At 47.2% G+C, this 14,483-nt stretch overlaps 2 protein-coding genes across 3 annotated transcripts in view; one reads left to right on the plus strand and one right to left on the minus strand.

Moving 5' to 3' along the window:
• Positions 1 to 3,163: 3,163 nt before the first annotated feature.
• RpL5 (ribosomal protein L5) lies at positions 3,164 to 4,257 on the minus strand. Its single transcript, XM_037421553.2, has one exon. It carries the CDS (start codon positions 4,116 to 4,118, stop codon positions 3,222 to 3,224), a length of 897 nt encoding a protein of 298 aa, XP_037277450.1. The 5' UTR covers positions 4,119 to 4,257; the 3' UTR covers positions 3,164 to 3,221.
• A 401-nt stretch (positions 4,258 to 4,658) lies between these two features.
• Sbf (SET domain binding factor) overlaps positions 4,659 to 14,483 on the plus strand; it is a 145,780-nt gene continuing 135,955 nt past the window's right edge. For both annotated transcript variants that reach the window (XM_037421552.2, XM_075875915.1), the window contains exon 1: positions 4,659 to 4,810. In XM_037421552.2, the coding sequence (XP_037277449.2) occupies positions 4,756 to 4,810 (55 nt within the window). In that variant the 5' untranslated portion in view covers positions 4,659 to 4,755. The remainder of the gene's footprint in view (positions 4,811 to 14,483) is intronic.

The raw sequence follows: 14,483 nt of genomic DNA on the forward strand, positions 1-14,483 counted from the left end.
GACCTGGGTTCGATCCTCACTGTGGCCCAGAATTTTCTTATTATTCATCTTATTTGCATCTATCTCGTATTTTTTCGTCATGCACAAGACGATTTTTCGCTCACAACCATGGACGTCGATTCCAGAATTTCTGCTAAACAAGCTCTTTAACACCCTCATGTTAAAAAAATTGAGGTGCTGGGTTTCACCATAACCCCATAAAAGTTTTCATGAGTACAAAAACCACCCATAATGCTTTCAACAAGAAATTTTTTAGTTTCAGGTTTTGCAAGGATGGAACCAAGATAGCCGACATTATTAACAGTCGTGCTCCCCTTAAACAAGTTCTGAAAATACGAAGATTGAGCGCACTATTCTCACTTCGAGTTTCCAGCCTTTTTGCCACAATCCGTGATGCTAGCTGCCTGTTTCCATGATGTTATAAGGAAATAAGCTCTCGATTAATCCACATGCGAGAGATACTACTTGCATGCCTACCCTGCTATGCTATGAAACCACACCCTTGTCTCGCATGACCATTGCATGTGGTCAGCTCAATTCACTCCATTTTGTGCATTCTGCACACTGCAAGCATTGATAACATCTGGCCAAAAAGCATGGAATCTTGGTAGGCTCAATGATAAGTGCTGAGACTGTCCACATTTTATAAATATGCAATGAGAAGGAGATAGTTCGGAACAGATTTGAGTGAAAAAACACTGGACACGGGAGACAAGACGACAGAACGGGCGATTGCGCCTGTTGCGGCTGGGCTCATATCTATTTCAGACTATGAACAAACTTCGTCAGCAAAGCATTTTGGAGGAGATAGCAACTGTAAGAAAAGTAGTGAAGACTGCAAAAAAATCGCTTCTCTTTGTACTGACAGTAATTTCATCATCAGCCAGACTACACCCACTGCAGCGCAAAGGCCTCTACTATGTTCTGCCAATCAACCAGGTCCTGTACTTGGTACTGCCACACTATACCCACAAGCTTCCTAATCTCATCTGCCCACCTAACTTTCTGTCCCTGCCTTGTGCATTTGACTCTTCTTAGAATCTAATCAGTTACCCTTAATGACCAGCGGCTATCTCGCCTACACGCTATATGGCCGGCCCATGTCCATTTCTTCTCCGAGCTCGTCTCTTATGCTACACTTTTATATTTCTTTCGATTGCTGCATCATCCACAATTTAAGTGGTTTAGAGCCCTTTCTGCCTCTTCTCCCAGCATAGGATAGAAAACTGCAAGTGCTCCTGGTTGACCTTCCTTCCCTCCTCCTGTGTCACCAGATATGGCATCAACTTAAAATGACAATTTTAAGTTGATGCCGTATCTAATGCTACAAGGCTAATGCTACAAGAGGCACAAAGTCTCGTGATATTTGGAGGGTGCATGGCGATGGGCACTTGCGTGTTCAAGCAGGAGGAAGATAAACTCAACATTGAAAATGAGCACTGTCTTACATGGTGAAAAACCAATCCCCTAAACGGGAGAGGTAAAATTTATGATGAAGGGAAATATGGCTTTTTACAGCAAGGTGGTAATTGTGCTAAATGATTTGCATCCCAAAGTCACAATCTGATCGTGAAGGACGTTTTAGAGGAGGGCTCTGGAAACTCCGATTACCTGGGTTTAATTAACTTTAGTGTACATAGATCTGAGTAAACGTGCTTCCAGCGTTTCGCCTTTATCGAAATGTGGCTGCCACAGTCGGGATTTGATCCCACCATTTTTGGGTCAGCAGTCGAGCATGAGAGAAAAGCTGGGAGGTCAGCATGAATAAATTTTTCCGACCTGCTACTCAGTGTTAGCAAAGGGGAGGAGATGGTGGTGATGGATCGAAACTTCGAATGCCCAATAGTTATTTAGTCACTTTTTCGAGTTCTGTCTCACGCAAGAACTTGTTCAGAGCTTTGAAAATATTGAACTGATGATGACAAAAGAACTTTTTCTGATACTTGTTGCTTGGTAGTGTTCAACAAAAACGTGGCCACCAAGTACCAAGTAATAATGCAGGCTGGCTTCATACATGAGCTGTGCAATGCCGCAGTCAGCAGGTGTATGATGCTTCAAACACCGACAGATCCAGAGGTCCAAATGTCTTGCTTCCACCCCTTTAATTTTCCTATCTACACCACTTCAAGATAGGGACCTATCAGGTGCTCCTATAAGCGGAAACTCCCCCTTCTACCAGCCTGCTTTAGAAAATTTGTTGCTGGCCCTGACTTAAGCTGTTACCCCATAACAGAAAAAGCAAAATATCCAAGCAAAATTACCCTGCCTGGGCTCATGCATCCAGTGCGAATGTTTCAAAGTCGACACATTTTTATCTTGTCCAATGCAGAAAGAGAAGATGCAATGGGTTCCACTGCCGACGCTTGGTTTAGCCTCCTTTTTTACAAGAAGTCCTGTCAACAGAATATCCAAAAAGCTGTTTGTAGGGTAAGCATTAAAGTTTCGAAACATCCACTATGTTTGCATTGACTACGGCTTGGTAAAACTTTAAGTCTACGTTATAAGCTAGACAGCCAGTGGCCGTGCCGCTTAAGAACATTCAAGACTAAATTAGGGGAACCATTTCTTTGATCGTGGAGTCGGATGGCTGCCATGCTCCAGCTATCTGCGCGGGGTACCTCCAGACTGTCAGGCAAGAAACAGTGAATTCGCTGCTGATGTCGCACTAAGCCTGCAAGAGTGTTGTCAACAGAAAATATGCATCATGCTGTGCAAGACTTACTGATGACCAGTTACAAGAACAAAAGAAACTTACACGGAAGTAGTTTGAGCTGAGCATTCGCAACCTGCTTCACTAAGACTAGTGCACAAGCTATGCCTTTACTCCGCAGGTCTCATGATGCGAGTGAATGTATTTAGTTAAACCAATCTTCATGCCATTCTATGCATCACTGAGTGAGTGCTGTTTTATGCAGTGCACACGAAATGCGAGCGGAGCAAGATACGCGACACTTACCTAAATATCGTCAAGAGAACTAGAGCACTGCAAACAATCATGTCCCGCAGAAGTTGACATTAAACTTACTGTAATCAGTGCAAAACAATGTAGCACCGGTCATTAATGTATCGCTATGATACTTGTCCCGTCAGATAGCACTTCCGAACTCGCAGACATTAGGCTTAAGTGCAAGCGCTAATGGACAAATGACAGGAAACGCAAACATGTACTGGAGTGGTAACGAGTACCGCTTTTATTCCGCCCATGGCGTGCCGCAGGCCCTTCAGTCGGCGTCTCCAGCCTCGAGCTTTTTGATGTAGGAGGCCTTCTTTTGCTCGACCCTGTTGCGGCGTTCCGACAGCGTCATCTTGCCACGGTTCCATCTCCTCTTGTTGACGTTCGGGCGCGGGACCTTGGGCTTGTGTGTCGGGTCGGCGCGGATGGCAGCGTGGGCCTTCTTGTAGATCTCCTCGATCTCGTCGGCCGTCACTCCGAGCTTGTTGTAGCGCGAGAACTGGCGCTTGTAGGCTTCCTCGTCCTCCTCGAGCAGAACCTTCATGTATTCAGCGACGTGCTGCCCGTAGATGTGACGTCGGTGCACTTCGGCGTTGAACTCCTTGGTCTCGTTGTCGTAGCCCGGGAAGCGCTTGTTGTTGTGCGGAATGTCCATGCCGCCGTCGACTGCTCCCTTCAGGCAGCCGAAGATGCGCGCTCCCGTCGTAGTGCGGGCCAGGCCGACGTCGAGGAAACAGCGGAAGGCGCCGGGCTGCCCATCCTCGCTCTCGACGCAGTAGTCCTCGCCGGTGGCCTCCTCGCAGCCCTTGTAAATCTCGTCCAGGTTGAACTTCTGAAGCATGCGCCGTGCCAGCAGGAGACCCGTGCAATAAGCGGCGGCATAATTGGTTAGGCCTAACTTGACGCCGTACTGTGGCAGCTCGTGAGCGTAAGCGGCGCACACGATCGCGTCACCCTCGATGCGAGCATACGCAACCTGGCAGATGATGTCGCGGTTGGTGATCCGGACGATCATGCGGTACTTAGGGGAGTTGTACTTGTTCTTGTCCTGTACAACCAGTCTACGACGGGCGTAGTAGTCGGTCTTACCCTCTCGCCTGCGCTTGAACTTCACTTGAAACCTCTTAAAGTAGGCCTTGTTCTTTACAACTTTGACAAACCCCATGGTTTCCCTGGGATGTTAAGACACAAGAAATACTTGTGGTCTCACTTGGCAAGCAGGGTAATCAGCACACGGGTTATAAAAGGAACACGTGGCTTTGGCGCCCGACTGGTCGACATGAACAGAGAAAGAGAAAGGACCCAACGAGCCGCTAAGACTTGTCACGTCTAACTGCCCACTTCTTGTCGCGGCGCTGTCAAGCTAATATTTGAACAAACGTCTATTATAAAAAAGTTTTCGTTTTAAATTAACAACCATAACAATTTTTATAATACAATATTGCTAATTACTAACAACTTTATAATTAATAATTTGTTTTCATAACACAAATGTTTTGTTTTGCAGCGCTACCTGTTGTTGTGTTTGCTTCGTAACAAAACAATTTAAATATATTTATTAATATCCCCAATAAGTTTATAAAACATGTAAGTAACTTTTGAACATTAAAACTTTAAAACAAGTTGTTATGACGTCAACTTGAGACAGGAAATGAAGTAGCCCAGACGCGTTTCACAACTTCCTGCACGCGGTCGCAGCGCATGCGCCGTAATTTTCGCCAGTGGTCGCGGTGGGAAGATGGAGCCCGTGTGTTGGTTGTCATTGTCAGCCCGATGGATTTCGGATTCTACCTGAACGTAGGATGTCCCGGCTGGCGGACTATTTTGTGGTAGTCGGATTCGATCATGAAAAGGAGCGTGAGTACCCATTTGACAACCATTCATTTGACAGCGAGCTAAGCGCGGCGTGCGATGATTCAAGCGAGCGGCCTGCTTTGCTCGTAGCGAGCTATGCGGCGGCTGCTCCGTTGGCTCGCTGCACTTTCGTTTCGTATGCACCGACGCTGCCGACTAGCGGGGTCTTCTCTCCGTATCGCACAAGCTCGAAAACCTTCTCCGATAAACACGGCACTGAGAAATTTGTGAAATTTCCCGAGATACCGCGGCATGTGCGTTTCTTGCGCGGCTTTCGCGGGAAGGCTCGCTCTAAACAGCGGTGGGCTTGCCCGTTGTGAGCGCATATCGGGGGGTGCACGCAACGTTCCAAACACCGCGCGTTTTGGGAAGGGCGTGTCGACAGAAAGGTGGTCTGGCTCGTGTTTTTCAGCGTGCGCCCTCAAAATATCCGCTCCTGACCGGGAGCGACTCGAAAATCGTGGGGCTGGACTCCGCCACACCTTGTTGTATCGACGCGGGCTCGCGGTACGGGTGCTCTTCGGTGTGAACCCGGCGTGGTTCACCGCTACCGGTGCTTTGCCGGTGTAGTATGGGTCTGAAAAGCACAAGCAATCATCCGGTATCGTTACTTTTCGAGCGACCTTCACGGGGAGGTGCGGTCTATCGCAATTCCCGATCCGGACGTGTCGGAGAGAGGAGGTCGTTTTCAATATTCGAGCGTCGTCGATTCGCTCTCCTGAAACTCGTTCATGCGCTAGTGTAACGGCGGTAACCTCGCGGTCTTTGCATTTTTAGACCATTGTTCTAAGCGCGCTTCGCTAGCGAGTTTTGCCGCGATTTTCCTGATGCAGAGGCAGTCCCAGACAGGACCGCTCGCTGGAAAGTTTCAGGCTTTTTTTGGGGTTGCCTCGTTGACCGACCAAGTCTTTATTCATTCCCTCATCTTCTCGCACATGTGAGCTCGCTCGCGTCATCATTTCTTCGATGGGCTTAGATCGGTCCTAGTGGCCCACTGTCCCGGATCTGCTGTTGCCGTGCGCCTCTTTTGCTTGCATTTGCTTCACGGCATTGTTTCGGGTCAAGCGGTCTGTGCTGATGGAAGGCTTCTGGCAAGTGTCCGCGATGCCACATCTGTTTCGCGTATGACACCCGCGAACAAGTTGGGCGATGTGTCGTGTCGGGCTGCACTACGTCCGTCTAGCGGTCGCCAGCTGACTGTCTCGCAAAGAGACGTTTAAAAGAAACATTCGTCTCTTCGGGCCGTTTCTGGTTGCTTCGAGATAGCAACAGTTTGTGAATTTGTGGGTCAAAGTCCCATTCAGCTCACACCCTTGGTCATGTGGTCCGTTTGAAGTAGATAAGCATGGCTTCTGAGTTTTCGGTCTGGTCGTGTTTGCTGATTGTTTCCATGCTTAAAGTTGTGGGGAGCTGTTATCAGCATTTACTTCTTGAAAATTGGTTACTTGGATTGCGTCCTCAGTGCTAGTGCTGGCGCGACATTGGACACCTCTGTGCGCTCACTTTCCCCAGTTTTTTTTTTTTTTATATATAGCAGCCGTACGTGTGTTAGATGTCAGTTATGTTCAAACCATGAGGCCACACTGAGCGCGCGTTGAATATTACCAGGTTGGGATTAATCTGGAGCATGTCACTATGCTACCCTTACTGACTATTTGTGGGATTCCTTTCGTTAAAATCTCACGACGTAGATAATTAATAATCAACGTAAGCAAAATACTTGAAGCGCGCAATAAACGTCTAGCGTTTCTTTTTTTTCTTTGGCAATCGCAGGTGATGCGAAGTAAGTTGACCGTTAGCTGGTTTGAATGCTTTTCAAACAATAACAACTGTTTTCTTTCTTTTAAATGCGAAAATAAGCTGCATAAAAAGGTTCACAGTGCATTGCCTAATAACGTGTGACGCTTTAATCGTGCCTTAAGTCTGGTCTAACGGACTTGTTTAATGGAAGCGTGGATACCCAATTGCACGAACTGTCATCGGCGCACCTGAAGATCAAAAACGGGGTGAAGTACGCGGTTCGGCAAGCGAGCTCTAATTTATGCTACTTCGCTCTATATGTAAAGCAGTGTCGACATCTGTGTCTTGCAGACGCACCGAATTTTCTCGTCACCGGAGCGAGTGCATTCTTTAACGCGCGCTATTACGCAGTCATTTGAATTGATCTGGTTAATGCATGCACTTTATCATCTCTATACCTTTTATTTTTTTACCTTCGCTCCTCCATACAGTTCGCAGTCACTTTGCAATGATGAAACTCCGGAGAATGTCTAAGTAGCACGAAAGGGTTGACGGGGACTAAGGCAGAGTATTATTGTAGATAATAAGCAGGTGGCGCCGCGATTTGAAGTCTTTATTTTTTCCTTTTTTCTTGTTTTTATTTATTTATTTTTTGTTACGAATACGTAACCACATGTGGAGCCATTTATAGCTAGCCCTAAGCAAGAACCTGTGCGCCATATGCGGTTTATGATAACTGCCTAGTCTTCTTATTCTTGCTTAAACTTGGTAATGCTTTCTTTTAGTGTTGTTTTTCATTCGTTAGGCAAGACAAGCTCTGTCTCCAACGTGAGAAATTGAAGGCCAAGCTTCCTCCTTTTCTTCTGCTTGTATATTTAAAATTCGCGCCAAAGCCTTTGGCCGAAGGAGGCGCGTTAGCTTGATGCCGCTGATTTCGAAGTAGTTTATTTTTAGTGGTTAGGTTGTCTCGACCGCTGGGAAAGTTCGAAACATACATACATACATACATACATACATACATGCATGCATACATACATACATACATACATACATACATACATACATACATACATACATACACGCGCAAAATCACAACGTAACTTGGAGGGGTGGCTTTTCCGTTGTAAACTCTCTTAAGGGCGCCTGCTGCAAGCAAATACAGTTGCAAGGATGGAGGTGGCCACAACGCCATAAATCACGCCTTGAAGTAGCAAATCACCCACTTCGCGTCTCCGAGGATTCGAGGGATATTAGATATGTTCACCTACATGGCTTCACACTTAGCTGTTACTTTGGCGGATGATGATGAGGATTAATAAACGATGACTGAGCCCTTTTAATTGGGTGGGCAGGTTAAATTACTCACTCGTTGCGCAGAGTTTTGAGCACTGCGATAGAACAATGTGCCTATTTACAGCCGGCGCGCCGCACATTTCGCCAGTGCCCGCGCGCTCGGTTCTTTCGTTCGAAGCATTGTTTAGAGTGCTGCAACATGACAGCGTATGAGCCAAGTAACGTAGTTTTATTTCATATCTGGCGGGCTTTCTTTAAATGCCGGCAAAAATCACCTCTCGGCATGTACAGGCGGGTCCATTGTTAAAGGGAACACGTGCGTGTATATTGGGTATGTCCGGATTTCGCTCTCTTACATAAGCGCAGGGGCTCTTATATTTGCGTACGACTACCGGTGGTTGATTGTTCTGACTGCTTTTTGACAGACTCGTGCCGTCCGCGAACAACCTTCACACATCGACTCGCCGTTAGGAGGCCGACAATAAGAAAATAAAAAAAAATGCTCGTTCGGGTATTCCCTTTAACAAAGGACCGCACTGTACGTTGCCTCAAAACATTGAGTTGGTCGTTTCAGAATGAGCGAAACGCACGTAGCATAGTGTTGCATAGTTATCGTTGTGAATAAACTATTAAGTGCAGTATAGAAATACCCTAACGGGCACAACGTGGCAGTTCAATTCAGTTGCGGTAAACCCTTTTTTTTTTGTTTTTTGATTCGTGGTTCTGTGCAGGGGAGCGCCCGGTATACGCATATAGCGGGCAGTTCGATCCAGTTCAGGGAGGTTTCGCTCTTGTTCTTTTTCCGCTGCGTTTATACTGAAGGATGTTATCTTCGCAACAGCATATCTTTAATGGTCAAGCCACAAAAGCTAGGAAATAAATTATACTCGCATCTGTAAAAGGGGTCGAACCGATGCGGTATCGTGGGTTTCTACGTAATAAGACCGCACGTTGCGACAGGTGCTCGTAAGGCACGGATATCCTAATACACTGCACGGAATATTTCTTTTTCTCTTTGTTTTTAATCCAGCTTTTCTTTGTACGAGCGATGCGAAGTGTTTTGACAGTTCTGCCGCACCTGCTTCATCGCTTGCGACGTGAAGCTTCATTTTTGTCTCGCATCCATTAATTTGTGGCTACACGTGTGTTCTACGAGACGCGATATCGGACATACCACCGTCAGGCGATGCGCCATTGCTCATGATGCAGTGCCGTGGCGGCTCGAGACCCCCCCTCGCACTGGGAAGATCGAGCGGCCGTGAAAGTGCAGTCGAAGCCGGTTATGTCGAATCCGAAGGGGATCTCAAGGCAGTTCTACATACATGTATCGAAAGCATATCCGAGGGAATACTAGTACTACTACTACTACTACTACTACTACTACTACTACTACTACTAATAATAATAATAATAATAATAATAATAAATAGTTATGGATTTGCGTCTCCGAACCAGGGTACGACTGTGGGACGCCGTTGTAACGTGCTCAGGAAATTTTGACCAGACGACGGACCGGATCCGGATTTGTCGTGGACGCGGACAGCTAATCCGCGGATGGTCCGCCTGCAGGCGCATCCACACGACGGACGGTGTCCTAGGGGAAAACAGCCGGATTACCCTCGACAGCAGATTCGGCGCTCACCTGCGCCCGCTGGCAGCAGACCGGTTTGAGAGTATTCAACATGGATGCCCGCAAGAAGCGAAACTTGGCTGCGATGTCTGTCGTGTTGTGACAAATGAACGAGTAGTGTTATTCTTTCAGGAGAAAAGGGAGTTGCTAGCAGGATATTCTTTCAACTACATTATTCCCCACTTGTAGAACTTCTAAACGTGTCTCCCGCCTTTTTTTAGAAGCGGCACGTCGCCGGTTGCAAAAGTTGGAATATTTCACCACCATGACGGCTAAGATTGATCTCGCGTGTTGAGCGACAGCGGCGACATTTCCCGAACCACCAAAAGTGATTTCTGCATATTTAATTACCTGAGAACAAAGTCTCCGGAAACTAAGTAAACAATGCTCAAGCGTAGATGATGCCGACCAGTCATGCAGCTGTCCGCGAGCCATGGGAGACATGCCGCGAGCAGACGAAAAGTGTACTGGTTGCCACCGACCCCGAGCTAATCCGCTGAAGTACCGGCTTTCCCCCGCCAGAATCCCGATGTGAGAAACAGGTTGGGTTCATCCGTCCGCGAGCCGCGCGGACGAGGGGAATCGCTGATGTGAGGTCACGTGACGCGCCGTCCGTCCCGCCACATCGGGATTCGGTCCGTCGTCTGAATGCACCATTACGCGTCACGTGACCTCACATCAGCGATTCCCCTCGTCCGCGACTCGTCCGCGCGGCTCGCGGACGGATGAACCCAACCTGTTTCTCACATCGGGATTCTGGCGGGGGAGAGCCGGTACTTCAGCGGAATAGCTTGGGGTCGGTGGCAACCAGTACACTTTTCGTCTGCTCGCGGCATGTCCTCCATGGCTCGCGGACAGCTGCATGACTGATCGGCATCATCTACGCTTGAGCATTGTTTGCTTAGTTTCCGGAGACTTTGTTCTCAGGTGATTAAATATGCAGAAATCACTTTTGGTGGTTCGGGAAATGTCGCCGCCGTCGCTTAACACGCGAGATTCTTAGCCGTCATGGTGGTGAAATATTCCAACTTCTGCAACCGGCAACGTGCCGCTTCTAAAAAAAAAAAAAAAGGCGGGAGACACGTTTAGAAGTTCTACAAGTGGGGAATAATGTAGTTGAAAGAATATCCTGCTAGCAACTCCCTTTTCTCCTGAAAGAATAACACTACTCGTTCATTTGTCACAACACGACAGACATCGCAGCCAAGCTTCGCTTCTTGCGGGCATCCATGTTGAATACTCTCAAACCGGTCTGCTGCCAGCCGGCGCAGGTGAGCGCCGAATCTGCTGTCGAGGGTAATCCGGCTGTTTTCCCCCAGGACACCGTCCGCCGTGTGGATGCGCCTGCAGGCGGACCATCCGCGGATTAGCTGTCCGCGTCCACGACAAATCCGGATTCGGTCCGTCGTCTGAATGCACCATTAGCGTGCGCCGACATCGCACAGTACAGGGGCCTCTACCATGTGGTCTCCAATGAAATGTGAACACCGCGGCTGGTATTCGATCCCGCGACCTACGGCTCAGCACTCGAGCCTCACCGTATAGCAGTAGGCCTACCGGGGCGGGTACAATTGTTCAGTCAATGCCTAGTTGGTTGTCTATATACAATTATTCGTCATATTTGTCTTCGATATACGTGGGTTCTACTGTGTTACTCGAGCGGATTGTGATCTTCGTAACGGCGTTGACGTGCATACCGTACGTTTTGGAAACAGTGCTTGCAGCCTTGCGCATTGTTGTACATGCCTCGCGGGTTGTATTACTTTGCGTTATACGTGTCGTGGACGCTCTCTCGAACAATATATTCTCATTTCATGACCATGAGGACGTCCGCTAAAGGCCGGACCACACGTAGTACGCGCTGCATCGCGTATGTGTGGCCAAGCCTTTAGGTAAACGTTTATCTGCGGCGCTCGCACTGGGATACAGGGATTTATTTCGCGCCACAAAGGAGCTTGCGGATAAATCACTGGTCCGAGTCATGGCTGTGTCTTCGTGCGAGGTCGGCCCAGTCCATCGTTGCATCTTTCGCTGTCAAAGTATCGATGTTGGTGTTCCGTAGAACGGGTGCGATTTCCTTGTAGGTACTGTAAGCATGGAAATGTATTAGTTGGGTTAGCGCTTGACAAAGTCCCTGCCAGGATAATTTACAAACACTGGCTGCACGACATGCGTATACCGACGTGGAAAAGGAAATCTCGTTCTCAGCCCGCTTGGCTGTGACATAAAACTACAAATAAGAAAAATATACTTTTTTGGGGAAAGAAAGCCAATACCGTCTGAAAAAAAAAAAAAAAAAAACTTGCCCTGCAAGGTAAGAGATTTGAACCCGGGATAAGGGCCTTGCCGTGGCGGTCGCCTTGACTTCGTATGCGTTGGCGCTGTATACGAACAATTAGTTGACAGTTTTGCCGTTTTGCGCATCTTGCACCTTGGGAACTTCCGAAGTGTTAGGTTCGTCATAATTTGAAGCTGTTAATGATAGTGTGATAGCTACGTAGGTTTAATTGCGATGATAATAATCAATGTGTCGCATCGAATAAAAAATTGGCTGATCCCGCGTACAGTAAGAATCGATGATATGCGAAGCACGAATGAGAAAGGTTGATATGTCACTTTAAAATCAGCACTGCATTACGAGGTGGAAGGTGAATGATGCTGTACATGACTTCCGTGTCATGATTATCATGTTTGGATGTGTCGTTTACCTTCGTCATCTATTCACGTCACATGATACCAAATTTAGTATATGTGTAGCTAGCGAAACTGCCGCGAGCGTGCTATGAGCGTAGCATGTAGTCAAGTTTGACATGATACGCATGCCATGATTATCATGATTGCACCAGTCATATACCTTCGTCACCCATCGACGTCACGTAACACTAAATTTGGTATACGTGAAGCTAGCGAAACGGCCGCGAGTGCATCATGAAGGGCCCAGTATACTCCGACGTTAGGGTGACGTGCGCGCACGCTGGGCGCAGCTACGCTAGCACAACGCGAGTCCAGGCGCGGCCCGGCGGCAACCGGGTATGCTGCATTTCGCGCCCATGACGGTACCCAGCTCTACCCAGACAGCACTGCGCCTGCCTTTCTTCGTGATGGAGGGACGCCGGGTGCGCTCAAGCGCGCATGCGTCAAAACGTGGCGCGGGCAGATAGGCGCCCGGCGTGACGCGGTGAAGCGAATGCGCCGGAACATTTGTCGAAGTGTATTGGCGCCTTGAGTGTGGCATGTAGTCTTACATGACGTGCATCTCATGATTATCATGCTTACACCTGTCACATACCTTCGTCACCCATTCACGTAACGTTTTAATATCAAATTTGGCATATGTGAAGCTAGCGAGACGGCTGCGAGCGTATAATCAGTGTCGCATGTAGTCATGTTGTTACATGACACGCATGTCAAGATTATCATGTTTGGACGGTATTTTTATCTATGTCGTCTGTTCGCCGCACGTAATACCAAATTTGGTACATGTAAAACTAGCGAAACGTCGCGAGCGCATCATGAGCGTAGCATGTAGTCGTGCTGTTACATGACACGCATCTCATGATTATTATGTTTGCACCAGCCACATACCATCGTCATCATTTCACATCCCGTAGTACCAAATTTGGTATATGCGAAGCTAGCAAAACGGCCATGAGCGCATCATAAGTGTGGCATGTAGTCATGTTGTTACATGACACGTATGTCATGATTTTCATGTTAGGGTCTGTCGCTTGTTTTCGCCATTAAATCATGTCATATCATACCAGCTTTGCAGCGTGCCATGTGAACGAATGCAGGACCATGAAATGTAAATCATGACATTAATGACAAACATATCATGATTTTCATGTTATGACTAGTCAAACATGTTCTCCATACAGTCATGTTATGTCATACAAAGTTTGGTATTGAGACCATTGAATCGGCATGGAGAGCTGAAAGTCTTCGGTGGATACATAGATAGATAGATAGATAGATAGATAGATAGATAGATAGATAGATAGATACAGACAGACAGACAGACAGACAGACAGACAGATAGATAGATAGATAGATAGATAGATAGATAGATAGATACGTTCGAGGTCGCCGAAGTTCGCTAAGAAATGCTTCGCACTTAATAACAATGACTTGAGAGCAATCGTTGAACTTGCTGGACAAATCCAACTATGTGTACGTCCTTTTTTTTTTTTCCTGGAAGGACCGTGTTTTTTCTTCGGTTTATGTCGTTTTAATCGCCCTAGTGCTTATTTAACGTTCTAATGCACGTTTATCTGCTCCTGCAATCGCGTAGCTTTTTGTTTTTCTTTTTCGAAATCGGTAGCTGCTTGACCTCGGCGAATGGCGTCACTTAGTATAGTTGAGTTTCCCTTAATTCCCACCATCGTTTTTTTTTTAGGCCACATTGCTACGATTTTTATCTCGTCAGTTCAAATTGACTCGATCAAGTGGCTCGCGTACTCGCCGAGGCAGCAGCTACACGTATACAGTGGCAGTGTGCTGCCACGGCCGCTTGATTGCGGCGCGTAGTCATCGAGCGGCCGTGGTGCTGCTGAGTTCGAGGATGTCGACTCGACCGCGGCCGAGGAGTTCACATTTCGACGGAGGTGCAACGAGAAATTATCGATCGATTGTGTACTTAAGTTTTTCAAACTTTATCCGGAGTTTCCCGTAATTATATCGTGCGTTTGTCAGTATAACTCGAATCAATTTATTTACTGATCACTCGCATAAAACCAGGCCAGGCACCTGCCCTTACGAGCCAGCTCAGCTTCCCGCCGTTTTAGATTGATTCGCTCGTAGAGAATTTTTCATTGGCTGAAGAAGCCAGAACACTGAAGCATGGCGCAGTTTTTTTGTTTATGAAAGCAGCCATGTTCCGAAAGTTCTGAAACAGATCGATCTGTGTGTCCAATCCACTGGGATAATTTGCTTAGCCTGGCCAGCAATTATCTATCTATCTATCTATCTATCTATCTATCTATCTATCTATCTATCTATCTATCTATCTATCTA

The sequence above is a fragment of the Rhipicephalus microplus genome, chromosome 2 (genome assembly GCF_043290135.1).
Source record: "Rhipicephalus microplus isolate Deutch F79 chromosome 2, USDA_Rmic, whole genome shotgun sequence".
NCBI classification, from domain to species: domain Eukaryota; kingdom Metazoa; phylum Arthropoda; class Arachnida; order Ixodida; family Ixodidae; genus Rhipicephalus; species Rhipicephalus microplus.